Source organism: Phacochoerus africanus, chromosome 5 (assembly GCF_016906955.1).
Source record: "Phacochoerus africanus isolate WHEZ1 chromosome 5, ROS_Pafr_v1, whole genome shotgun sequence".
NCBI classification, from domain to species: Eukaryota; Metazoa; Chordata; class Mammalia; order Artiodactyla; family Suidae; genus Phacochoerus; species Phacochoerus africanus.
In genome coordinates this window covers 45,140,216-45,163,176 of record NC_062548.1, presented here as the reverse complement: position 1 = coordinate 45,163,176, position 22,961 = coordinate 45,140,216, and the positions used below count along the sequence as shown (strand labels likewise).

Below are 22,961 nucleotides of genomic sequence, written 5' to 3'. Positions count from 1 at the left end.
CCTGCGCAGCCGCTGGAGGAGTGTGGCCGAGTCCCCAGCCTGTCCCGTCCCCCTTCCCCCGTGTCTGAAACAGGCCAAGGAGCTCCCCGAGGTGGAGCCCCTGTCCAGCCGCGTATGGATCCTCACCAGCACCCTGACCACCAGCAAAGTGGTCATTATCGACGCCAGCCAGCCCGGCGCCGTCGTGGACCAGTTCACCGTGTGCAACGCCCACGTGCTCTGCATCTCCAGCATCCCCGGTGAGCGCCGGCCGCGGCCGGGGAGACTGCTGCGCGTGTCCTGCCCCGGCCTGTCGGCCCCGCTCCCCCGACACCAAAGAGACGGGGTGGCATCAGAGGGGGTCCCCTCCCCTCGCCGCCGCGCTGGGATGCGAGCGTGCGTGGGGTCTTGCCGTGGGGGCTCCTCGGCACGGGGTGACGGGCTGTGACTCTCCCTGCAGCGGCCAGTGACGGCGACTACCCTCCAGGGGAGATCTTCCTGGACAGCGACCTGAACCCTGAGGACTCCGGTGCAGACGGCGTGCTGGCCGGCATCACCCTGGTGGGCTGTGCCACCCGCTGCAACGTGCCACGCAGCGCCTGCTCCTCCCGCGGAGACACGCCGGTGCTGGACAAGGGCCAGGGTGAGTTCTGGGCCTGAGCCCTTGGTCCCCTGCCCTCGCTCAGCCGTGCTCACCCCTCCTTCCCACAGGGGAGGTGGCTGCTGTCGCCAACGGGAAAGTCAACCCATCTCAGTCCACGGAGGAGGCCACGGAGGCCACGGAGGTGCCAGACTCTGGGCCCAGCGAGGCAGACGCAGGCGCCGTGCGGCCTGGGCCCCTCACGGAGCATGTCTTCACTGACCCGGCCCCCACCCTGCCCCCCAGCGCCCAGCCTGACAGGTGGGCTCTCGGGACAGGGCAGAGGTGAAGGGTGGGGACCCTGCAGGGGGGAGGGGGGCCGAGCTTGAGGGGGTGGGGGGGCCGCCCTGGAGCCGCCATCCTCCCTACAGTGAAAACGGGCCGGAGGCTGACGTGAGTGGCATGCAGCCCGAGCCGGAGCCCAGCGGGGACCCCACAGGGGCCACCAGCAGTGCTGCGCCCACCATGTGGCTGGGAGCCCAGAATGGCTGGTAGGCTGGGCCTGGGGGGCAGGGGTGGGAGGGTCCCCTGGGCGAGCCCCCACCCACGGCGCCTCGTCCCACAGGCTGTACGTGCACTCGGCCGTGGCCAACTGGAAGAAGCGCCTGCACTCCATCAAGCTGAAGGACTCCGTGCTGAGCCTGGTGTGCGTGCCCCTGCGGGGGCTGGGGGTGGGGGCTGTGTGGCCGCCAGGGCCCCGCTCACCACCTTCCCCTTGCAGGCACGTGAAAGGGCGCGTGCTGGTGGCTCTGGCGGACGGGACTCTGGCCATCTTCCACCGAGGTGAAGGTGAGGCGGGCGCAGCGGGTGGGGGAGCAGCCTGGCGTGACCCGCCCCCACCGCGAGCAGAGGTGCCGGCCAGGACTGAGCAGGGGCGGGCTCTCTGCAGACGGCCAGTGGGACCTGAGCAACTATCACCTGATGGACCTGGGCCACCCACACCACTCCATCCGCTGCATGGCCGTGGTGCACGACCGTGTCTGGTGCGGCTACAAGAACAAGGTGCACGTGATCCAGCCCAAGACCATGCAGATCGAGGTGAGCGGGGCTGGGGCTGGGGCTCCCGCACACCTTCCAGCGGACTCCGAGGGGCTTCGTGGGGCCAGAGGACATGAATGCAGGGAAGTGACCCGTCGGTCCCAGGTCCCAGGCAGGCAAGGGGCCGCTGGGCTGTGAATGCCAATCTGTGAGGAGCCCACCTGCTGCGGCACCCTAAAACAAGCCCTACATCCTCCGCACCACCGGGGCTGCAGGCGCAGGGCGGCTCCTGGGCCTTCTCCTGGAAGCGCAAAGAGGCCCTGGAGAGGCTGCCACAAGCCACGTGCCCGTCGCCGGGACACCTGGGGGTGGCGGGTTTGGGCCCCCCTCGTCCCCCACCCCCCACTGTTGACGGGCTGCCCCGACTGCGCAGAAGTCGTTTGACGCCCACCCACGGCGGGAGAGCCAGGTGCGGCAGCTGGCGTGGATCGGCGACGGGGTGTGGGTATCCATCCGCCTGGACTCCACGCTGCGGCTCTACCACGCCCACACCCACCAGCACCTGCAGGACGTGGACATCGAGCCCTACGTCAGCAAGATGCTGGGTGCGTGGCCGCCGGGCAGCATGGGGGCGGGCCAGAGGGTCCCGGCGCCAGCCCGCTGTGACCCCCCGCCCGTCTCCCCCAGGCACAGGCAAGCTGGGCTTCTCCTTCGTGCGCATCACGGCCTTGCTCATCGCGGGCAACCGCCTCTGGGTGGGCACCGGCAACGGCGTGGTCATCTCCATCCCTCTGACCGAGAGTGAGTGGCCCCCGACGCCTGCAGAGGCGGCGCTGGCTGTGGCGGAGCCACCGTCAGGGCCCCAGGGGCGGGCGTGCTGCCGGTACAGGACACCCGCAGGACAGGGGCCGGCCCGGCGGGCCTGCCTGTGACCGCCTCTCTTATCTCCCTCCCATGCTGCGCGCCCCCCCCCCTCGCCAGCCGTGGTCCTGCACCGAGGCCAGCTCCTCGGGCTCCGGGGTAAGTCCGAGGGCCTGCCTTGCCCTCTCGGGCCGCCCTGGGGGCTGACGCTGGCCTCGGCCCGGGCCTGGCTGTGGGTGTCCCTGCTGGGTGTCCGCCCGCTGACGCCCGCCTTCTCCAGCCAACAAGACGTCCCCCACATCCGGGGAGGGGGCCCGCCAGGGAGGCGTCATCCACGTGTACGGCGACGACAGCAGCGACAAGTCGGCCAGCAGCTTCATCCCCTACTGCTCCATGGCCCAGGCCCAGCTCTGCTTCCACGGGCACCGGGACGCCGTCAAGTTCTTCGTCTCCGTGCCAGGTGAGGGCCCGGCCCCACGCCCCGCGGGAGCCTGCGTGGGCCCGGCCGGCCCGCTGAGGTCCCTGTGCCCCCATGACAGGCAACGTGCTGGCCACTCTCAACGGCAGCGTGCTCGACAGCCCTTCCGAGGGCCCCGGGCCCACCGCCCCCGCCGCAGACGCCGAGGCGCAGAAGCTGAGGAACGTGCTGGTGCTGAGCGGCGGGGAGGGCTACATTGACTTCCGCATCGGTGAGTGGGCGCCACCGGGGCCGGGTTCGCCGGGCTCGCCTGGCCGGGGCAGCCCTCACGGCGGCCGCGCTCTCTCCCCAGGCGACGGGGAGGACGACGAGCCCGAGGAGGGGACGGGGGACGTGAGCCAGGTGAAGCCCATGCTGTCCAAGGCCGAGCGCAGCCACATCATCGTGTGGCAGGTGTCCTACACGCCTGAGTGACGCTGCGGCCCCCACCACCCACCCTGCCTGCCGCCACCTGCCTCCGTGTACATACAGCCCCGCCCGCCTGCCCACCGCCCACCCCGCAGGCCAGGCGCCCGTCCACCCCTCCTTTAACCTCTCAACCTGCAGCTTTCACCTTAGGTCCGGGCCTCCTTGCAAGCTAGCAAGAGCAGCCACGCAGGCCTGGCTGGGAGGGAGGCGGGGGAGCGGGGGGGGGGGGCGATCTGACCAGGGAGGGACGACACCCTTGCCCAGCGGCTCCTGGCTGGCACCCAGCCCAAAGTCCCCGAGGCCCGAGGACACTTCAGGGCCAGAGCGAGGCCAACCCCCAGGATGGCTGGGCCGGGGGAACGTCCCTACAGGGGACTCTCCGTGCCCACCATTCACTCCCAGGACTTCTGGGGATGGAGGGCAAGGAGGGGCCTCACGCCACTGAGTCTCCCCACCCTGCGTCCCCTTGCCTTTGCCTGCTGCCCATGGGGTGTGGATTCAACCCTCGGAGCCAGCCAGTCACTAGCCCTCCCTGGGCCCCCCTCCCCTGTCCCTGCCACCCTGGGACCTGGCATGAAAGCATGTCACCAGGCTCCCTGGGGCACCTGCTTGAGAAGACAGACAGTGCCCTCATCCCACTGAGTCCCATCCCGTGATTGTCCTGTGTGGCAGGCTCTCACTGACCTGCGTCCCCCCCACCTTGTAGGAGCCGGCTCTGGAGTCCCACCCCTCCCGGAGGCCCCCAAGGGTGGGGTTTCTCAGGCTGCCAGGGCAGGCCCAGGCCTCAGGAAGAAGGGGAGGCCCCCGGCCTCTCCTGGGGTCAGTCCTTGGACGCAGGCTCAGCCTCAGGGTGACGAGGAAAGGTGTGCTCCAGGGCCTGCCTCCCGTGCAGTCTCCAAGGAGCCCAGCTCCCAGGACACGCTACTAAGTGCCTAGGGCTGGCAACCGACAAGGCCGTGAGCAGAGGCCCTAAGGGCTAGAACAGGAGCCGCTTTTGGCAGGCACAGCCCTGGACTGCCAACTCCCCACCTGCCCAAGCCTTACTCCTGTTCCTCGAGGCACCAGTCAGGGCAGCCCCAGGCCCTGCTGCCCACCCACCTCCCACCAGAGAAGCACAGATCTTGGGCAGCCGTCCCACAAGCCCAGCTGGCCACCGCTGCAGCCCCGTGCAGCCACAGCATTCTCCTCACCGCCCTGCCACTGTCCACTGTGAAGTGTGTCGCATCCCCTGTCCATTCTCACAGGGCCAGGGAGGGACTGGGGGGAGCCGGGTGGGTACAGGTGGGGAAAGGGGCTGGGTGATGATTCTCCTCAGGCTTTGGCCCTGCAACTGAACCTACGTATCTGCTCTGTATGTAATAAATGTCTTAACATCGTATGTCTGTGTACCTGGGCCCAACCGACTTGAGCACAGGTTTCCGTCAGTTTATTATAAAAAGAAATGCTGGGGAGAGCCAAGGACCAAAGTAGCACCCCGCTGGCTTCCCAGGCCCGCCATAAACTGGGGCGCAGGCTGGAGCCCAGTCTGAGTGTCTCATCCGGGGCAGGAAGGTGGTCGCCAGCCACGTCTGGCAGTGTGCACCTGCCTGCCCTGCTGTCACGCTGGGGGCTGCTGTGATCCCTGCCGCAGGAAGGGGGTTCTGAGCTCCCGGGGTGGGGCCCGGAGGATGCAGAGGCAGCCACAACCCGATGCAGGCGAGGAGCTGCAGCTACTCGTACAGCCAGTGCCGGGCGCTGTCTTCCCAGCACAGGAGCTCGTCCGCGGAACCAGAGCGCTATCTCGCGGCGGGCGCTCTCCACCGAGTCGCTGCTGTGAATCACGTTACTGCGCGGGAGAGGCGGGCGTGAACGCGGGCCCAGCTCGGGCAGGAGCCCCACGCAGCCCAGTGGCGGGAGTCGGGACTGGCCTTACTTGCCGACCTCGATGCAGAAATCGCCGCGGATGGTGCCGGGCGTGGCGTCGACCGGGTTCCTGGCCCCAGTGAGCGCCCGCGAAGCGCGCACAACGTCTAGACCCTGCCACACCTGCGCGGGGGATCGGGAGTCAGCCCGCCGGCCGCGGGCAGCCCGCCGGCCCGCCTGCCCGCCCGCGGGCACTCACCATGGCCACCACCGGCCCCGAGCCCATGTACTTCACCAGTCGCCCATAGAAAGGGCGCTCCCGCAGCTCAGCGTAGTGCTCCCGCAGCAGCTCCTCGGAGGCCTGGGGAGGCAGGGGGACGGGCCCGATGCGCCGGGGACGGCCGCGTCCTCCGTCGCGGCCCCCGCTCCGGACGACCCGCGCGTCCTTCGCCCCCCCCCACGTCCGGGGACCCGGGCCTCACCTGCACCAACTTCAGCGCCACCAGCTTGAAGCCCTTTCTCTCGAAGCGCCGCACGATCTCACCCACGAGCCGCCACTGCACGCCGTCGGGCTTCACTGCCAGGAAGGTGCGCTCGTGCACGCCGGTGTAGGCTGCTGGGACCGGCGGGGCAGGGGCGCGTCAGGCGGGGCCGCACCTCCGCCCGCCCGGCCGCCCGGCCGCCCGGCCCGCGTCGCTCACCTGCCGGGAAGAGGTTGGCGAAGATGGTCAGCACCAGGCAGATCATGATGGCGGCAGCCGGGCTCGGGCGGCGCGCGGGCCGGGGCGGAGGCGGGGCGCGGGCCGGGGCGGGGCCTGGGCTTAAAGCGGCCGGGGCGCCGAGCGCCGGCCCCACGGAGGACGCGGCCGGGAAGGCAGCCGAGGCGGAGAGGCGGTGCCCGTCGTCCACGCCCACGCCCGCCCCGCTGCGGCCGCGCCGGCGCCTCCCCAACCCCCTCAGGGGTCCCTGCCACCCGGCATCTGCGCGCCACCCACCACCCAGCCCTCAGCACCCGTTCAGCCTGTTCCTCCCCACAGCCCTGCAGAGGGCCCGCTACGGCCCCCTATCCCGACCCCAAAGCAACCACGTCCCAGAGCTACTAGATGTGCCTTTATTTGCATTCGGTTGCTGCCTGGGTCCTGGCAGAAGCAACAGGTGATGCGGAGGGGCGCCCACCTGGAAGTGACAGGTGCCAGCAAGGGGGCTCTACCCCAGCTAGCCCTGCTGCTTCCAACTTCCCCCCACCAACCACCTCCTGTGAGGCCCCCTCATTGAGACCTGGGCGTTGGGGCAGCAGGAACAGAGGAAAGACACTAGGTGCGGGATCTGCCGCACCTTTTCCCACCCAGACGCTGGATCGCAACGTTGGATCTGAAGGTCAGATCCGAGGTCCCAGCAGCGGATGGGGTGTAGCCTCACACCCTGCCTCCGGCTGCCCGCGGCTTTTGGCATTTCACACGGCAGCGCCTTTGGTCTTTGTCTTCGCCTCCAGTTTCGCAGGATAGTCCCAGGGATCAATGCGGGCCCTCTCCAGATTCAGCATTGGCTCCTCCGTGCTGGTGTCTCCGTCCTTCTGTCGCTGTGCTAGAATCATAGCCCGCAGGAGCGGCGGGTAGGGCACAGAGAGCGGGGTGTCCTCCGGCACCGGCGTGAAAGCCGTGAAGGCCTCCTCCTCGTGCTTGGGCACCAGCCGCCAGTCATGGTACATGACCTGTTCTATCTCTCGAGCCTCACTCTCCGTCTTCCCTGGGGAAAGAAGGACGAGACCTATTCACACATGCTGGCAGAACAATCTGTGGCCCGCAGCCACCTCGCCCGCTTTCTGACGCCTCACCTTTGAAAGTCAGGATGCCCCAGGCCTTCCCGTGGTCCAAGTTCTGCAAAGCAAATGGGAGAGAGGTCGGCTCAGAAAGCTTGCTCGCCCCGGGATCGGGAGGCGGGGGACCCCGTCCCACAGAGACGCGGGGAAGGGAGGCAGCGGCGCTCCACGGCGCCGGGAGCGGCTCGCTAGGGCCGGTGCGCGCACCTCCGCTGAGTAGTCGGGCCGGACCCGCGTGAGGCGCCAGTAGCACGGCTCGTCGTGCTGCCAGAGCCAGGACTTGCGCGTGACGAGGCGGCCCAAGCCGAAGAGCGGCAGGCGGTTGAGCAGCTGCAGGAGGCGGCTCTCGTGGCGCACGTCGGCCCAGGCTCGCATCGGCAGCCGGTTGCCTGAGTGCGGCCGCGTCATCGTCTCGTAGTCCAGGGCGTAGCGCTGCGAATCGCGCGGCCGTTCCCGCTGCTCGCGCAGGGCCCGCACGCGGCGGGCCAGCTCGGCGATCAGCCGCGGCCGCACCTTCTTCCGCGCCATGGCCGCTGGAGCCTCGGTGCTTCGGCCGGAAGATGCCGCCGCGCGCCGCCGAGCCCGCCCGATACCGGAAGGGGCCGGTGTCCCCCGCAAAGGCGTCCGGGCGCGGCCGGAAGCGCAGAAGAGGCCGGGCAGGCCATGGCCGACGCTGGGGCTGGGAGGGCCGGGGGCTCGCGCCGGGGCCGGGGACCGCGGAGGCCCCCGACCTGGGAGATCTCGGACTCGGACGCCGAGGGTTCCGCCGGCGCGGAGGCCGCCGCGACCGTCCGGGACCCGGCGGAGGAGCGCAGGGCGGTGGCCAAGGCGCTGCGGCGGCTGCGACCCGAGCGGGCCGTGCGGCGCCTGGCGGTGCTCGTGGACCCAGGTGCGGGCGAGCCCAGTGAGCGGCCGGGGGTGGGATGCTCTCCTCGGAAGTTCCCCTTAACCCCGAAAGATGGTAGTTGGCCTGACTGCGGCAGGGAAGGGCCTCTCTGAAGGCCGCCAGTCGGCCAGGAACGGGCGCCGGCTTCCCCGTTGGCGAGCTTGATGAGACGCTCGGACCCGCGCTCTGGGAGCCGCTGCCAATCAGCGTATTGTCAACATGCTGTCTAGGCTGTGGGTCTGCTCTCCTCACCCCAGTAGTGTCCCGGCGTGGGGAAAAGAAGAAATGACAGCTGACCCTCCTTCCCCAATCCCAGCCATCCTGGAAGATGCTGCTGCCGACATCCTGATGGAGGCCTTGGACACCCTGGGCTGTGAGTACCGTGTGGAGCCTCAGCGCCCTGCCCGGAGCCTCAGGTGGAGCAGAGTGAAGCCAGATCCTTGCCCTCCCGGTGTGAGTGTCCTGGGTTACTGTCCCCAGCAGCCTCCTCTCCCGCATTTACGGAGTGCAGTCCTGGGTTGGATGGTTTCTGTCCACAAAGCTGTCTGGAGAGGCAGCTGCTGCACTCGTGGAGATTGTATAGACTAGTCATCTGAGAACAGGGACACTGAGTGGGTGATGCCACCAGCCCCTTGCTTGATGAGTTGCAGGGCTGAGGAGCCAGAGCCTGCCCTCAGCTGCTGCCGAGGGATGTTCCAGCCCTATCCACTTGTGCCTGGAGGTGTTGTTGCTCCGTAGACCTGGGCTGGCCGTAGTAGCCTCAGTAGAAGACAAAACATTGAGTTTCTGTAGTGCACAACCAGAAAAACCTGTCCATGGCTGTGGCCACCAGCCTTGGAACTTCCAGGATGCCCAGGCCCAGGTGTCCCCACAGGTGCCTCCTGAGGTGTGGGCTGCAGATGAGCAGGACCTGCTGCTGCTGCTGCTGCAGCCCCAGGAGTTTCTGCAGGGCGTTGGCCAGCTGATCCAGTTCTCGGGGCGGGGAGTAATCTTGCTCCATGAATAAGGAGGGGCTGGTTTCCCTATCTTGGATGCCGGGAGATGGGGGAAGCCCACTGGGTATCATTAGGTTAGAGCTCCTGCCATGGCCCAGCATTCAAGGTTCACCGTGTATCAACACACCATGTGCCAAGCAAAGGCCAGGCTGGAACACAGAGGTAGCCCAGGGTGGAGAAGGGGTCTCCTTCCGATTCTTCTAGACGCCTGTGCCCAGGGCTTTTGAAGATCCCCTTGGTCCGTGGGGGGCAGTGCTGGTTTCCTAAAGAGAGCCGTCTGGGCAGGAATCCTCGGCTACCTCCTCCCAGCACGGCCAGGCCACCTTGGCCCACGCCCCTGCTTCCTGCAGACCGGGGGCCCGTGGACCCCACCTGCCGCAGCCTGAGGAATAAATGCAGTAAACCTCTTTGGCTTGCAGAGCAGTGGCCCAACCTGTTCTGTGCCCTGGATCTGTCCTGAGAGCCCTGCCCGCCCCCACCTGGCTGTCATTGGGTTGGATGCTTACCTCTGGTACTGGTCCCCCTAGAACCCCTTAGCAGGCCTGACCGGGATGGGAGTTCGGGGGAAAGGCAGGGGCGGCTCCGGGGCTGGGGCACAGCTCACCTGCTCCCGCGGGTGGGCTCTGGGGGGGAGTGGGAGAACTCATGGAGGCCGGGGAGCCAGAGGGATGGCCACCTCTGCTCAGGTCTCACCAGCCCAGCACCCAGGAGATGCAGCAGCCAGAGAATCCAGTGGTGGCCCGTGCCAAGGTGGCAGTCGGCTGGCCCGAGGTGGAGGAGGTGAGGGCAGTCAGGTTGGGCCAGATGGTTGGCCTGGGCCCTGGCCCTTGGGCTGCCCTCCGAGAAGCAGCAGGGGCCAGTTTGGCATGAGGGTGGCACACGGGTGGTCTCAGCTGGAAGCCCACCAAGGGAACCCTCCTCTGACCCACGCCCACGGGCTCATCCCTCCTCAGGCGCTGGTGCTCCTGCAGCTCTGGGCAAACGTGGATGTGCTGCTGGTGGCCTCCTGGCAGGAACTGAGTCAGCACGTGTGCGCATTCACCAAGGCCCTTGCCCAGCGCCCTTTCAAGTGGGTGACCCTCTCCTGGCTGCTGGCTGTGGCTGCGAGGCATGGGAGTGCCGGGCGGGTGGCGCGGCCCTGGCCTCACAGAGCAAAAGGGGTCTCCAAGGGCTTTGCTGAGCTGGAGGCAGGGCACACAGGAGAGCAGAGCAGAGCCTTCAGGGGCCTCCCCGCACCCTCCCTCTTCCAGGCAGTCCCAGGAGCTGAGGGCCTTCTCCTTCTGCACCGCAGGGTGCTGGGCAGCAGGAGAGCAAGTGGCAAGAGGTGGCACAGGGCTGCGGGTGGCCTGGCGGCGGCAGATCCAACAGTTCAACCGCGTCAGCCCAGCTGTGGCCGATGCTGTCGTCACTGCCTTCCCCTCTCCCCGGCTTCTGCAACAGGTGGGCACCCCCCTTTCCGGATCCCAGTGTGGAGGCTGGGTCCCTGAGGCCTGCCCTGCTCATCCCTGTGCCTGCCCTAGGCATATGCGGCCTGCGGCACGGAGCAGGAGCGCCTGGCCCTCCTGGCTGGCCTGCCTGTGAAGACGGGCGAGGGTGCGCGGCCCCGCAGGGTGGGGCCTGACCTTTCCCGCCGCCTCTGCCTCCACCTAACCGCCACCAACCCCGACCTCCTGCTGGACCTGGGCTGCTGACCACGCCATGGGCCTGCCGCTGGCAGATTCGACGCAGCCGCCGTGGGCACTGACCAGAAACCAGAGGGAGTGGGGGGCAGGGGGGCAAGCCACGCGGAACAGCCAGTTCTAGGGCTCTTGGCCAGTTCTGCCCGCATGGGGTGGAGGGAAGCAGGGAAAGTTCTCACGTAACTGGGACGGACAGGAGAGGAGATTCTTGTCTGGCCAGGAGATGCGAGCCGGCTGGAAAGTCTGGAGAAGCAGGGGCAGCGTTCAGGTGCCCTGGGCCCTGCACAGCCTGGAGGAGGGGGTGGGAGCCGCCCAGGACGGTCGGGAAGGGCTGGGGAGCACCTCAGGCAGGTGCCCAGGGCACACACCAGTCCCCTGGAGGCTTGGCGGTGGCTCCGGAGAGGAAGAGCTGTGAGGAAGCTCTGAGGGGAGAAGAGAAGCAGGCCGCCGCCTCCCGAGGGTGTGCGACGCCCCAACGGGAGCCGGGCTGTGCGCCCCAGCCTTGGCCCAGCCCCTATCATTCTAGCGGCAGCGGAGGCGTCAGACGTCAAGGCTACCTTTATTACAGAGTCGCTTCGGCCTCAGACGGGACCGATGGCAGCTGACCACATGCAAAAGGGGAGTTGAGAACCCGAGGCCAGAGACGGCAGGAAGAGGCCATCCTTGCAGGCAGCAGACCACAGCCTCCTGGGCCTGCAGCCTGCGTCCAGCTGTTCTGGGGCCGTGGCCGCTCATGGGGCACAGGCAGCACGCAGACCTGGGCGGTCCTGGTCTCAGGATCACAGGGCGAGGCCCCAGAGGCCCCAGAGCCTCCAGAACAAGGCCTGTCCAGCCTTGGGCGGCAGGGGGCAGCCGAGACCACCTCAGCCCAGGCTTCCCTCTCCCGTGGCCCTGGAGGGTGGTCCAAAGGGTGGGCAGCGTCGCCGCTGCCCCGGGCCCAGAAGGCCGTTTTGGTGGAACAAGCTAGGTCCTTCGGCAGCGCTTCCTCTGGCAGCGCCGGCTCTCAGGGCTGCTGGGACTAGCTGCCGGCGAGGGCGCAGGTGCAGGGGGCTTGTGGTGGGTGCAGCTCATGCTCAGGACCCAGCCCAGCTTGTGGTGCAGCACCTGCTTGAGGCCGGGTGGCAGGGGCAGGCCCTCGAGCGTGTCCCCGGAGTCGGGCCGCAGCTGGCGCAGGCGGTAGCAGCACAGGTACTGCAGGGAGGTGATGGTGGCGCAGGAGCGGATCACTTTCATGCTGCTCTTGGCCGCCGTGGAACACACCATCGGGTAGAACCTCTTGTTCTGCAGCTGCGTGGCTGCCACTCCTGGGGAGGGCGGGGGGAGCATCCTGAGCCCAGACCCCGGTCCCCAGAGGCCTCCTAAGGTGCCTAAGGATGCTGGGCCGCCCGCCAGCCCTGGCCAGGTCTGGGGACCCTGGGACGTCCTCTCAGGGAGCCTCGGGGCAGCCGTGCCCTGCGCATGCACACAGGGCGCTGCTCACCTATGCACTTCCTGTTCTTGAAGAAGGTTAGTGTGCCGTGCCAGGTGTCCAGGTGGACGCCGATGATGGAGCCCTGGCCGAACCGCGAGGAGAAGCTGGTCTTGTCGCCCTTATGGTGGAGGAGCCCTGGGGGTGGCGGGGGCGGGGGGGTGGATGAGCCGGCAGCCTGGGAGCCCCGCCCACCCCCCACGCCCCGCACACACACCCGTGTAGGAGAGGCCCCAGCTGTCCTCGTCCCTGCCGAGCAGGCTGCAGAACGTGTGATGGTACTTGTCCAGGTCCACATCCGATGTCCCGATGCCCACCATCTGGGAAGAACGGGGCTGGTGAGGGGGCTGTGCGCCACGGCGCCCACGGCCCCCCCGCAGCCCCGCCACTCACCATGTCGGTGCCGTAGACGGGCGAGGTCATCTTGATCTCCCAGAAGTGCTGGCCCTCGGCCAGCTCCTTGGTGCCGCGGATGGCTGCCGTGCCACAGCTGTACTCCGTGTGGAAGCTGACCTTGCGGTTGTCGCAGCTCAGCAGGGTGGCTGAGGACTTGTTCAGGTCATCCCAGACCCAGTCGAAATCTGCAGAGCAAGAGGCCGGGGCTGGGCGCGCGCCCTGCAGCCCAGAGGGCCCCCCCCCCCCCCGTCTCCAGCGGCCCCGCGGTGCTCACCCTCGTCCTCCTCCCCGCAGCGGCAGTCCCTGCCCCGGTGGGCGGTGTGCAGGCTGCCGCAGAAGGCCTCGCTCTGACTATCACAGTCACAGAAGGACTCCCCGGTCACGGGCACCGCGCTGGGGATGGAGGGTGGCGCGTTCGGACACTCGGGGTCGGAATCTGAGTCGCTGTGCTGCGAGCAAAGGGCAAGCTGTTCCAGCCAGTCCTGCCTTCACCGGCCCAACCCGACCCCTGGCTGGACCACTTGGCACCTCACGGAAGGACCCAGGGGGCTGGTCTCAAGGGCACAGCCAGCCACCCTTCCGGTGACCCTGGGCACCTCTGCCTGGCTTAGGAGCTGGGAGGGCTTCCTTCCCAAAGGCCACCATGCAGGTGGTCCCTACAAAGAAAGGTGAGAGCCCTGGAGACCCAGCCGCTCATCCAGGTGGGGCCGCACACTCGGTTTCCAGCACCGCTCAGGCAGCTCCTCACCACAGATAAATGGGGACTCCAAGCCCTGGGGGCCTGATCTCACCCAGTGGCCAGACACCAAGGCTGAGCTGGTCGGGTTCTGGGGACAGGCTGACCCAAAGGCCCTCCTGGAGGCTGGCCAGGGTGCTCTCCGGGCACCTTGCTGTCGCTGTTGTGACGCCACACAGACCCCTCCAGACACTGACCTAGGCTCTGCACCTCCAGCAGATCAAGGTGGGGCCTGGGGTGCAGACGGCCTCCGTGCCTGCGCTCCTGGCCCACCCAGCTTGGCCTACTGGCCTGGCCTGGCTCTGGCCTCCACTGTCACTGTCCCGGCCTCCAGGTGTTCCTCCAACTCCTCCAAAATACCCTCTGCCAGGGATCCGGCTCCCCTGAGAACACAGCCCGGCCTCACTCATCCAAGCAGCAGGCCCCCTGCCGGCCCCAGCCCTGGACCACTTTTGGAAACCACTTCAAGGAGGCGCCCCCAGCTCCTCACTGCGTCGTCCCCCCCATCGCCCCCCCCACGCCCTCCTGCGCCCTTGTTGATGTGCCTCCTCCCGCTGGAGCTGAGCTCCTTCGCTGTTAGACTTTGGTGCCCTCAGCACCGCCACCTACGTTCCCTGAACCAAGGGCAGACACAGCTCAGGAGCCCCCCTTGGGAGGCCTGGAGCACCCTGCTAGCTTGGAACAGCCATCGGCCAGAGGCACCCCTCCATGGAGCCAAGGGCACAGACACCTGTACACAAGCTGGGCACAGAGCGCACAAGGACAGGGGTGTGAGTGTTCAGCCTTCAAAGGTGCTGGGTGACATGCTCTCCCCAACCACACACACAAGGACACTAGGCTGTTAAGTGGCCACATACCACCCCCCAGCCCCTAGACACCTGCACCCCACCCAGTGATGAGCCAGCAAAGCAGGGACACGCTTCAGGCCACGTGGTCAGTGGGAGCTGCGGGTGGGACAGGAATGCAGGCAGGGCCTCTCACTGGCCTGGGCAGGGAGCAAAGGGAGGCTCCAGGAAGGGGCCTAGGATGTCATCAACTCTGAGTCATCGCCTCCAATCCCCCCCAAGGCCTGGTGGCTCTAGGGAAGAGAGGCACCCATCCCCACCCAGGACACCTGACTGAGTCCAGGTGGCTGTGACAGGGCAGCACCAAGTCACCCAGAGATCACCCCTGCAGGAAGCAGTGGAGGTGACTCAGGGCAGATCCAGAGCCCAGCTCTAGTCTAAAAGGTTCAGGAAGCCAACTACAGAGGCATCCCCATGCCTCCCTGCCCCCAGGGACACGAAGGCCACACAGCCCCGCCACTCCGCCCCACGGGGGTGGGGGTCAGAACAGGAGGCTCTCCTCACGGCCTCCAGAGTCCCCAGCCTCCCAGAGCGCAGGGTCACTGACGTGGGAAGGCGCAGAAATGCTGGTCTTTAAAAAACTAAAATTCTGGGAGTTCCCACTGTGGCTCAGCGGTGAACGAACCTGACTAGGATCCATGAGGCCGCAGGTTTGATCCCTGGCCCAGCTCAGTGGGTTAAGGATCCAGCATTGGGAGTTCCCATTGTGGCGCAGTGGTTAACGAATCTGACTAGGAACCATGAGGTTGCGGGTTCAGTCCTTGCCCTTGCTCAGTGGGTTAAGGACCCAGCGTTGCTGTGAGCTGTGGTGTAGGTTGCAGACGCGGCTCGGATCCCGAGTTGCTGTGGCTCTGGCGTAGGCCGGTGGCTACGGCTCCGATTAGACCCCCTAGCCTGGGAACCTCCATATGCCGTGGGAGTGGCCCAAGAAATAGCAAAAAAAAAAAAAGGATCCAGCGTTGCCGTGAACTATGGTGTAGGTCGCAGATGCGACTCGGATCTGGCGTTGCTGTGACTGTGGTGTAGGCCGGCAGCTGTAGCTCCAATTCAACCCCTAGCCTGGGAACCTCCATATGCCGTGTGTGAGGCCCTAAAAAGCAAAAAAAAAAAAAAAAAAAAATCAAGATTCTTTTTTCAGATGCGTACACACAAATACAAAATACAGATTTAAACAGGCAGAGAAAACATCCAGAAGATTGCTCGTGGAGTTAACCATAGCTGCCTTTGGAAACTGGTTTGGTAAATAAGACGAAGATTTTGTTAAATAAACTGACCAAAGTTCCCACTGACATCTTCAGGTCAAAAGGCGCAGAGGCAGGTAGCATCTGTCCTGAGGTCCTGAGCCCATATAAAGGGCCTGGGTGAGCAGAGGGACAGGGAGGGCCAGGCCAGCCCTGCCTCTGGCCCCAGGGGCAGCTTTCTCTTCCAGTCCAGTTCAGGCAGCGTCTCCCTTAGCTGTCGCCTCACCCACTGAAACCTACCTGCCCATCAGAGTCGTAGCCCCAGTTGGGGGTCCCTGCCAGAGCCACGGCCCGGGCATCCGCGTCTCGACGGGCTGCACTCAAGACAAAATGCCACGCTCTGCTGCTCCGTGGGCGCCTGGTCATGGTGGATAGGATCTGGAAGAAAGCAGGGAGTCTGAGCAAGGAAAGGGAACACAGCACACTGGTAGGTCCCCTGACGCCCCCGAGACTCAGCCCCCCTCTGCCGGCCCCCCCCAGGGCTCCAGAACTCTTCATGAGCACAAGCCTCACTCCAGGATCCAAGCACCTTGACAAAACCCAGGTAAAGAGTGAGGAACACCATCCAAACACCCATGACGCCCGGCTCAGCCCCTCTCCCCGATCCGAGCTCAGCCTCAGGCACCGAGCTGTCCCGCCTGCCCGTCCCTCAGGCATCCCAAACTCTGCCTGCCCCTCCTCCACCGTCCAGTTTGACGAATGGCATCTCCAACCCACAAGTTCCTCATGCCAGAAACACACCAGTCATCCCCAGCACCTCTTTCCCCCCTCCTACCGTGGCCTGCCAGCCCTACATGCCCCACATCACTGCTAAAACATGTCCTGAATCCGTCTACAACCCTGCCCGGCCCGCCCGGACATGGCTCATCTTCGCTCTGCCTCTTTCCACTTCATTCACTACAGCCACAACCAAGCTTTTCTTGAAATACAAATCTTTAGATCTTAACGAAGCTGTAAGCTCCTCTTAGAATAAAATGCAAAATTCTACAAAGCCTATGATCCAGCTGCTAGCTCTTACTGCCCTTTGCCCAGAATGCCTTCCCCTCCCGTCTTTGGCTCTCAGTTTGCATGTCCGACTTACAATAAGTCGATTTCTGTGATCATCTACTTCGCGGCTTTTCCCTGGATTGAAATCCTCAGGAGGGCCAGGACTGTCCCCCAGCCACGACCCCGAGAGACGATGGTGAATTAGGTAAGGCAGAGCTTTCGAGGGATGGGAGCGCGTCTGCACACCAGGGTTCGTTTCGGGAGACGGCTTCAGTGAGCCCAACCCATTCCCCGCCCGCCACCTCCGCGGCACACAGCTGGCGCCAGGCGGTGCACGCTGAAAGCACGGCCCCGAGTCTGACCCCGCTGCGAAGCCGGGCAGCGTGCTCCCAGACAGCGCAGTAGCCGGTCACGTCCCGATCGGGCATCTTACTGTCTCAGGATCGGCGGGTGGCGGGGTCCCTCCCGCGCCGCGCGGCGGCAGCCCGCCCGCCGCCCCGCCCGGCCTGCGGCGCAGAGCCGAGCCCGGCCCCGCCACGGCCGCCGCCGCCGCCGCCGCAGGAACAAAGGCGCGCCGGCCCCACGGCTCCGCAAGGTCAACGGGCGCAGCGGGGTCCGGAGCCAGGCGGGGCCAGGGAGGCCCGGGGATCCCGGCGCAGACGCGGCCCGCCGCTCACCTGCAGCCGCTCTGCGCCGCCGCGCTCCGCCCGGCCGGCCGTGACCTACTTTCCGCTCCTGAGCCAGACGTAAACAATCCCCGCAGCGCGCGCGGCTCGGGGCTTCGTAAGAAGGGCGGGCCCCGCAGCACACGCCTTTTGTTGAGAGGCCGATGGCCCCGTCAATCCTGACCCAACGTCCCCATGGGTCACTTCTCAAGAGGTCGGAGAGAGGGCCCGCACGCCCATTGGACGCGGGGCGAGGAAAAGAGGCGGTCCCAAGTGCGGGCGTGAACACGGATGTAGGTCCATGTTTTGTACGTCGTCTGCGCCGGAATCTGCGTGCACCCCCTCATGCGATCGGATTGGCTAAAGGTTGAGCGAGTGGACCTATCAGGAGGGTTCGCACTGGCCATTGGTTGTGGAGGCGCTTCACTCAAGCCGGGGCGGGCGGTGCCTGGGAGGAAGCGGAAGGAAGACGCGGGGCAAACCGGTCCGGATGGAGGCGGCGGCTGGTGAGTGTGCAGAGCTGCGGGGTGTCCCCGGCTGCCGGCGCGTCCCCGACTGCCGGCGCGAGGGCAGAGTGAACGAGCTGGCCCGCGGCAGCCGGTCGGGGATCCAGGTGTTAGCTCTGCGTCTTATTTACAACGTAAAGGTCGCCGAGGTGCGCGTGAGAGTTTGGTCATTAGGGCGCACTTAGAAGTCTCAAGAGAGGGTTTCTAAGAAGGAAAACCTGGGAGGCCTCAGACTCTTATTTCCTTTAAAAGTATCATTCTAGGTTTCTAAGCTCTAGTTTAAAAAAAAAATCGGAGTTCCCGTCGTGGTACAGTGGAAACGAATCTGACTAGTTAACCACGAGGTTGCGCGTTCAGTCCTTGGCCTCGTTCAGTGGGTGAAGGATCCCGCGTTGCCTTCAGCTGTGGTGTCGCAGATGCGGCTCGGATATGGCGTGGCTGTGGCTGTGGTGTAGGCCGGAGACTACAGCTCTGATTGGAACCCTAGCCTGAGAACCTCCCTGTGCCGTGGGTGCGGCCCTAAAAAGACAAGAAAACAAACTAAAATAAAATGATGAAAGTAGTGTGGGACAGAGTACAAATACTCCATTGGGCACAGTTGGATTTGCAGAGTCGCCCAAACACGCCTTTCTTAGGCGTTCTTTTCTGCCTTCTCTTCTAGCAGACCTTAGGCCAGGTACCTTGGGCACAAGCGCTCTTACCTCCAGACTTATCCATCAAGGTACAAAGGTAGCACCGGAGGGAAAAGTCTGAAAAAGCTTGTTACGAAAAGGGCATACTTGTTAGAAGCCTTCTAGATTGGCTGATGAAGCCTTCGTGTTTTTTTTTTTTAACTGCCCGGTTACAAGTGCGGCGTATCGAAGTTCCTGGCTCCGAGTTTAATTGGAGCTGCAGCTGTGGCCACAGCCAGTGCAACACCAGATTCAACCCGCATCTGTGACCCACGCCTCAGCTTGAGGCAACGCAGGATCCTTAACTTACTGAATGGGGCCAGGGATCAAACCCATGTCCTCTCAAATGCTAGTGGGGTTCTTAACCCACTGAGCCACAGCGGGAACTCTGAAGCCTTCTTTTTGAACTGTGGCCAGGAGAGGAGCACGTACAAGAAGGTTCAAGAAGCCTAAGGGCCACACGGTCACCTTACCTGTTTCCACAGGCAACCCTGGTATCAGTTGCTTCTCCTTTCCTAGAAAGATTCTTTGTGTACAGAAACTTTCATACTTGTCTAGTGTATCAAATGGTCACGATTGGGTTGAACAGAATGTTTGATCGGGCTTTTTATCCATAGAGGGGCCTCATTTCCCTCCGGCAGGAGATACTGCTCTTCTTCGCCCTCTCGGTGCAGCCTCTCACACCTGGTGGGCACGCGGATTCTCGCTGCTCTCCGCATGGAAGCTTTTTAGTTTGTAAAGTTTCTCGGGGTTGGCTCCTAAGCACTGTTGCCTGAGAAGGTCGCTGCTCCTTCCAGTTACCTGATGGGAGGAGTGTCCTGTTTGATGCTCAGGCGGATAAAATTCCCCAGTCCCCCCAGTGAGCAAAGCAAGTTGTTAGTACTGAGGGCTTGTCACTGCAGCATCCACACCAAGGGCAAGTGGAAATGAGCATCCGGGTCCGGCTTGGCTTTCCTGATATTCTACTAGAGGTTGCCCACCCCACCCAAGGTGAAATTGACTCCTAAATACTTTTTTTTTTTTTTTGAGGGCCATGGTGTGGCATATGGAGGTACCCAGGCTAGGTGTTGAATGGGAGCTGTAGCTGCTGGCCTATACCACAGCTCTCGGCAATGCCAGATCCTTAACCCACTGAGCGAGGCCAGGGATTGAACCTGCAATCCTCATGGATGCCAGTCAGGTTCGTTTCCACTGAGGTGCCACAACGGTAATTCCTGACTCCTAAATAGTTTTCGATTTTTTTTGGTGGGGGGGCTGCATCCACAGCGTATGAAAGTTCCCAGGCCAGGGATTAAACTCGAAGCACAGCAGTGACAACTCTGGATCCTTAACTGGCTAGGCCACCAGGGAACTCCCAGTCCTTTTTGATATTAAGTCAATATAAGTAAGAGACTTTTAAGGCATCGCAGAGGTGCCCTGAAGCATGATGTCCAGGGCTTGTATTTGCAGTGAGCTGGCCATTTGCGGGGGGGGGGGGGGGGGGGGGGGGGGCGTGGCCTTTCCTTGTACGCTTAGAAGATCTCAGCCACCAATCCTGGAAGGAGACCCAGGACAAGCACTGTAATGCGTTTATGGCAAGGACCTGTGGGAGAGCCTGGCCAGGAGCCTCTAAGTTCCTTTAGGGACATTTGAAGGAGAGAGGGGCTTGGTCACCTTTTATTGGGCCCTTCCTGGGGCCCTGGGCTTGCTGTGGAGGGAGCAGTTGGAGGCCGGGCCATCGTCTGGATGCTGAGGTCCTGAGGGCTAGGGGGCAAGAACTTGGAGCTCTTGCGGTGGCTGCGGGTGGTTTGTACACAGATGCAGCCCTGTGGGGTGGCAGGGAGTGGAATGGTGAATAGTGGTTGGGTGCGGGCTCATTGGAAGGGAGAGGAGCTGAGGCAGAGTGGCCTGTGGCTGGTGGGACTCCCCAGGCCAGGGCCTGCCCAGGGAGTAGCACTGCTGCTTCGGCCGCCCTGTGTACCCAGGGTTTCCTAAGGCACGACGTGAGCCATCCACGTGGCCTGACTCTGCACGCAGTGGTGGCTGTTCTCAGAGCTGCAGCCTCCCTCCTGGGAGCGCAAGGCCACGGCTGCCCTGGGTGCCTTTAGTGACCCTAGGGCGGGGGCGCTGGGCACCTCCAGAGCGGAGTGAGGGGCTGGCAGGCTGCCCTGCGCGGCTGTAGCGAGGACCCTGTTTGTATTCGTCCCCACCCACTGCCCGGGCCGTCGGCTGGGAGTCACCCGGAGCGTGCGCGTGGCCAGGTGGTCACACGCCCACCTGGAGAGAAGGCCTTTCGGGCCTTTTGTGCCGTGGCACAGCCCTGCTCCCGCCGGTGGGAGCGGTCATTTCCGAGGTGCCGCAGCTGGGTCTGGGACCTGCTGTCGACGCCCTTTTGCTGGGTGATGGGGCGGGACTTGGGGCACAGGAAGAGCCTCTTGACCCCACGGTGGGGGCACAGAGCGGGTGGTACCAAGGAGACGCCCTGTTCTCTTGCCCTGTTGTCCTTTTGACCAGAGCCTGGAAACCTGGCCGGCGTCCGGCACATCATCCTTGTCCTCTCAGGAAAGGGGGGTGTCGGGAAAAGCACCATCTCCACGGAGCTGGCCCTGGCCCTGCGCCACGCGGGCAAGAAGGTGAGCACATCGGGCGGCCGCCGGCTTTACACCCTGCCTGGCGGGGCCCCGGCCTCAGGTGCCTGTGCCCGCCTCCTGCAGGTGGGGCTCCTCGACGTGGACCTGTGCGGCCCCAGCATCCCCCGCATGCTCCGGGTGCAGGGCAGGGCCGTGCATCAGTGCGACGGGGGCTGGGTGCCGGTCTTCGTGGACCAGGAGCAGGGCATCTCCCTCATGTCGGTGGGCTTCCTGCTGGAGAAGCCGGACGAGGCCGTGGTGTGGAGAGGCCCCAAGAAGAACGGTAACGCCAGGCGGGCGGGCCAAGCGCTGGCCTTCCCTTGCCAAGGCGCGGGCGAGGCTTCCCGGCCTGTGGCAGGACCACGGCAGCACCTGCTCAGAGGTCCTCCGTGAGGGGTGCAAGGTGGGGCTGTGGTGGCTGTGCGCCAGTGGATGGCACTAGACTCGCTCTGGGTGGCAGAGAGGCTGCCGGGTGCAGAGCGAGTGCAGGGCGGGGTCCAGACGCCTGGGGAGGGTTCCCAGCTCCAACCTGGGTGGAAGTTGGGGTAGGGGGTGCTCCTGGTTCCTGGGGAGGAGCGGCCTGCACAGCTGTGCTGCTGGGTGGTCCTGGGCCCTACAGAGGCTGCCCTGCCCGTGACACCCGGGAGTCCCCTGCCTCACCCGTGCTCCCCCGCCTGGCCCTCCCCGGTCTCCGCAGCGCTGATAAAGCAGTTTGTGTCTGACGTGGCCTGGGGGCCGCTGGACTACCTGGTTGTGGACACGCCCCCTGGGACCTCGGATGAGCACATGGCTGCTGTGGACGCCCTGCGCCCCTACGGCCCCCTGGGGGCCCTCGTGGTCACCACGCCCCAGGTACTCCGGGAGCACCCCCCTGCTTCCCCAGCTGCGTGCCATCCTGGGGCGGGCCCTGTCTCCATCTTTCCACCCCTCGTGGCTGCGTTTTGGGGGTACCCAGCAGCCAGTCTCGTCTGTGCCCGGTCTCCAGGCTGTGTCCGTGGGGGACGTGAGGCGGGAGCTGACTTTCTGTAGGAAGGTAGGGCTGCGGGTCATCGGGCTCGTGGAGAACATGAGCGGCTTCGTCTGCCCACACTGCGCCGTGAGTCGTGGGCGGCCCCGGGGGGCGGGCGGCCAGCCCCTCTCCTCGAGGGTGGGGAGGGGCCTCGAGGTGGACCCGCGCCTCTGTGTCCCAGGAGTGCACCCACGTCTTCTCCCGGGGAGGCGGCGAGGAGCTGGCCAGACACGCCGGAGTGCCCTTCCTGGGTGAGCGAGCTAGGGCCGCCCGGGCCTCTGCTCTGGGTGGTTGGACATCCCCACGCCCCCTGCGCCCCAAGTGGGAGGGAGAGGTTGTGCCTCCTGTGCTCCTCGGGCTGGGTCGCTCCTCTCCAGCAACCCGCTTCAATGGTTACGGTTAACGAGCTGGAGAGAGGCTGCCCCTGGGCAGGAGCAGGCGCCTGTGGCCCAGGTGCCTGTGGAGGCTGTGGAGGAAGGAGTTTCGCCCCCGCGCCCGGCCTGCACTGCTTCGAGGGCCGGAGCGCGAGAGGCTCCGGGTGGCCATCCTTCCGGGCGCCTCCGCCCGGGAGCCATGGGATCGCTGACGGCCCCGCTCCCGCCCCCGGCCCCCTGCAGGCTCCGTGCCCCTGGATCCCGAGCTCGCCAGGAGCCTGGAGGAGGGCCGCGACTTGGCGCGCAGCTTCCCTGACAGCCCTGCCTTCCCCGCGCTCTCCTCCATCGCGCAGAGGATCCTCGACGAGACCCCCATTGGGCTCCGCTGACCGAGGCGGCCACGCTGCTGGGCGCGCCTCCCAGGACACGTTTCTGATGGCCCAGCGGTGGCTCAACTCTGAGCCGCGGACAGTGCGCCATGGTTCTGCCCCATCGGCCCGTGAGGCGCGGTGGAAAGCACGCGGCCCGACGGCCGAGGCCTGAGCTCCCGGCGGCGCGGGCCCAAGCACCTGGGGGGCTTCCGCCACCCTCAGCCATCCTGGGGCCCCTCAGCCCCCAGGCCTGTCCTCAGGGTAGAGGAGGGGGCACCCCCCCAGGTGTCAGCTGTATCTCAGAGGAGTCCCAAATAAAGGCGCCCCGCCACCGCGGTGCCATATCTGACCCTGCTGGTCCTTCTGCCCCGGCCCCGCGTCCCCGGCTCTGTGTCACTGTGTCTGCGGCAGACGGCGTCCACCCCCACGTCCCAGGGCCTGGGCCAGCGGTCCCTGGTCGACGCCGTTGGAGGCTCGGGCGAGGGCGCATGTGAGTGGAGCTTGGGGAGGGTTTGTCG

The 22,961-nt window shown here is 65.5% G+C and overlaps 5 protein-coding genes across 24 annotated transcripts in view; 2 read left to right on the top strand and 3 right to left on the bottom strand.

Moving 5' to 3' along the window:
- Window positions 1-4,610, top strand: part of MAPK8IP3 (mitogen-activated protein kinase 8 interacting protein 3) — a 43,935-nt gene extending 39,325 nt beyond the window's left edge. For all 16 annotated transcript variants that reach the window (XM_047780956.1, XM_047780949.1, XM_047780946.1 and 13 more), the window contains 13 exons: window positions 74-239; window positions 440-622; window positions 691-880; window positions 991-1,110; window positions 1,185-1,265; window positions 1,341-1,408; window positions 1,509-1,657; window positions 2,031-2,202; window positions 2,285-2,398; window positions 2,579-2,617; window positions 2,739-2,918; window positions 2,998-3,147; window positions 3,229-4,610. In XM_047780956.1, coding sequence (XP_047636912.1) covers window positions 74-239; window positions 440-622; window positions 691-880; window positions 991-1,110; window positions 1,185-1,265; window positions 1,341-1,408; window positions 1,509-1,657; window positions 2,031-2,202; window positions 2,285-2,398; window positions 2,579-2,617; window positions 2,739-2,918; window positions 2,998-3,147; window positions 3,229-3,350 — 1,734 coding nt within the window. In that variant the 3' untranslated portion in view covers window positions 3,351-4,610. The remainder of the gene's footprint in view (window positions 1-73; window positions 240-439; window positions 623-690; window positions 881-990; window positions 1,111-1,184; window positions 1,266-1,340; window positions 1,409-1,508; window positions 1,658-2,030; window positions 2,203-2,284; window positions 2,399-2,578; window positions 2,618-2,738; window positions 2,919-2,997; window positions 3,148-3,228) is intronic.
- A 308-nt stretch (window positions 4,611-4,918) lies between these two features.
- On the bottom strand, window positions 4,919-5,998 carry NME3 (NME/NM23 nucleoside diphosphate kinase 3). The gene is given in 6 exon segments (XM_047780968.1): window positions 4,919-5,105; window positions 5,107-5,169; window positions 5,257-5,369; window positions 5,446-5,547; window positions 5,669-5,802; window positions 5,888-5,998. Coding segments are annotated over 6 exon segments (510 nt in total). The 5' UTR covers window positions 5,934-5,998; the 3' UTR covers window positions 4,919-5,053.
- A 285-nt stretch (window positions 5,999-6,283) lies between these two features.
- MRPS34 (mitochondrial ribosomal protein S34) lies at window positions 6,284-7,578 on the bottom strand. The gene is made up of 3 exons (XM_047780967.1): window positions 7,213-7,578; window positions 7,021-7,063; window positions 6,284-6,932 (listed from the first exon to the last, which is right to left on the bottom strand). The coding sequence occupies exons 1-3, from the start codon at window positions 7,531-7,533 to the stop codon at window positions 6,640-6,642; spliced, it is 657 nt and encodes a 218-aa protein (XP_047636923.1). The 5' UTR covers window positions 7,534-7,578; the 3' UTR covers window positions 6,284-6,639.
- Window positions 7,579-7,641: 63 nt separating this feature from the next.
- EME2 (essential meiotic structure-specific endonuclease subunit 2) lies at window positions 7,642-22,792 on the top strand. 4 transcript variants are annotated; one of them, XM_047780960.1, is made up of 9 exons: window positions 7,654-7,894; window positions 8,208-8,344; window positions 9,573-10,326; window positions 20,574-20,692; window positions 20,774-20,972; window positions 21,387-21,541; window positions 21,675-21,785; window positions 21,880-21,949; window positions 22,316-22,792. In XM_047780960.1, exons 1-9 carry the CDS (start codon window positions 7,669-7,671, stop codon window positions 22,459-22,461), a joined length of 1,917 nt encoding a protein of 638 aa, XP_047636916.1. In that variant the 5' UTR covers window positions 7,654-7,668; the 3' UTR covers window positions 22,462-22,792. The 4 variants fall into 4 exon arrangements, with proteins under 4 accessions (XP_047636920.1, XP_047636916.1, XP_047636918.1 ...); XM_047780964.1 differs by lacking the exons at window positions 20,574-20,692; window positions 20,774-20,972; window positions 21,387-21,541; ... (1 more) ...; window positions 21,880-21,949; window positions 22,316-22,792 and adding exons at window positions 8,766-8,876; window positions 9,306-9,397; window positions 10,407-11,087 and having other exon boundaries at window positions 7,642-7,894; window positions 9,573-9,666; window positions 9,840-9,955; window positions 10,137-10,326; XM_047780962.1 differs by lacking the exons at window positions 7,654-7,894; window positions 8,208-8,344; window positions 9,573-10,326 and adding an exon at window positions 17,217-17,409.
- Window positions 11,106-17,057, bottom strand: SPSB3 (splA/ryanodine receptor domain and SOCS box containing 3). Of its 2 annotated transcripts, none has more exons than XM_047780965.1 (7): window positions 16,916-17,057; window positions 15,492-15,629; window positions 12,704-12,878; window positions 12,427-12,614; window positions 12,251-12,353; window positions 12,046-12,171; window positions 11,106-11,869 (listed from the first exon to the last, which is right to left on the bottom strand). In XM_047780965.1, the coding sequence occupies exons 2-7, from the start codon at window positions 15,615-15,617 to the stop codon at window positions 11,529-11,531; spliced, it is 1,059 nt and encodes a 352-aa protein (XP_047636921.1). In that variant the 5' UTR covers window positions 15,618-15,629; window positions 16,916-17,057; the 3' UTR covers window positions 11,106-11,528. The 2 variants fall into 2 exon arrangements, with proteins under 2 accessions (XP_047636921.1, XP_047636922.1); XM_047780966.1 differs by lacking the exon at window positions 16,916-17,057 and adding an exon at window positions 16,333-16,625.
- Window positions 22,793-22,961: the final 169 nt, after the last annotated feature.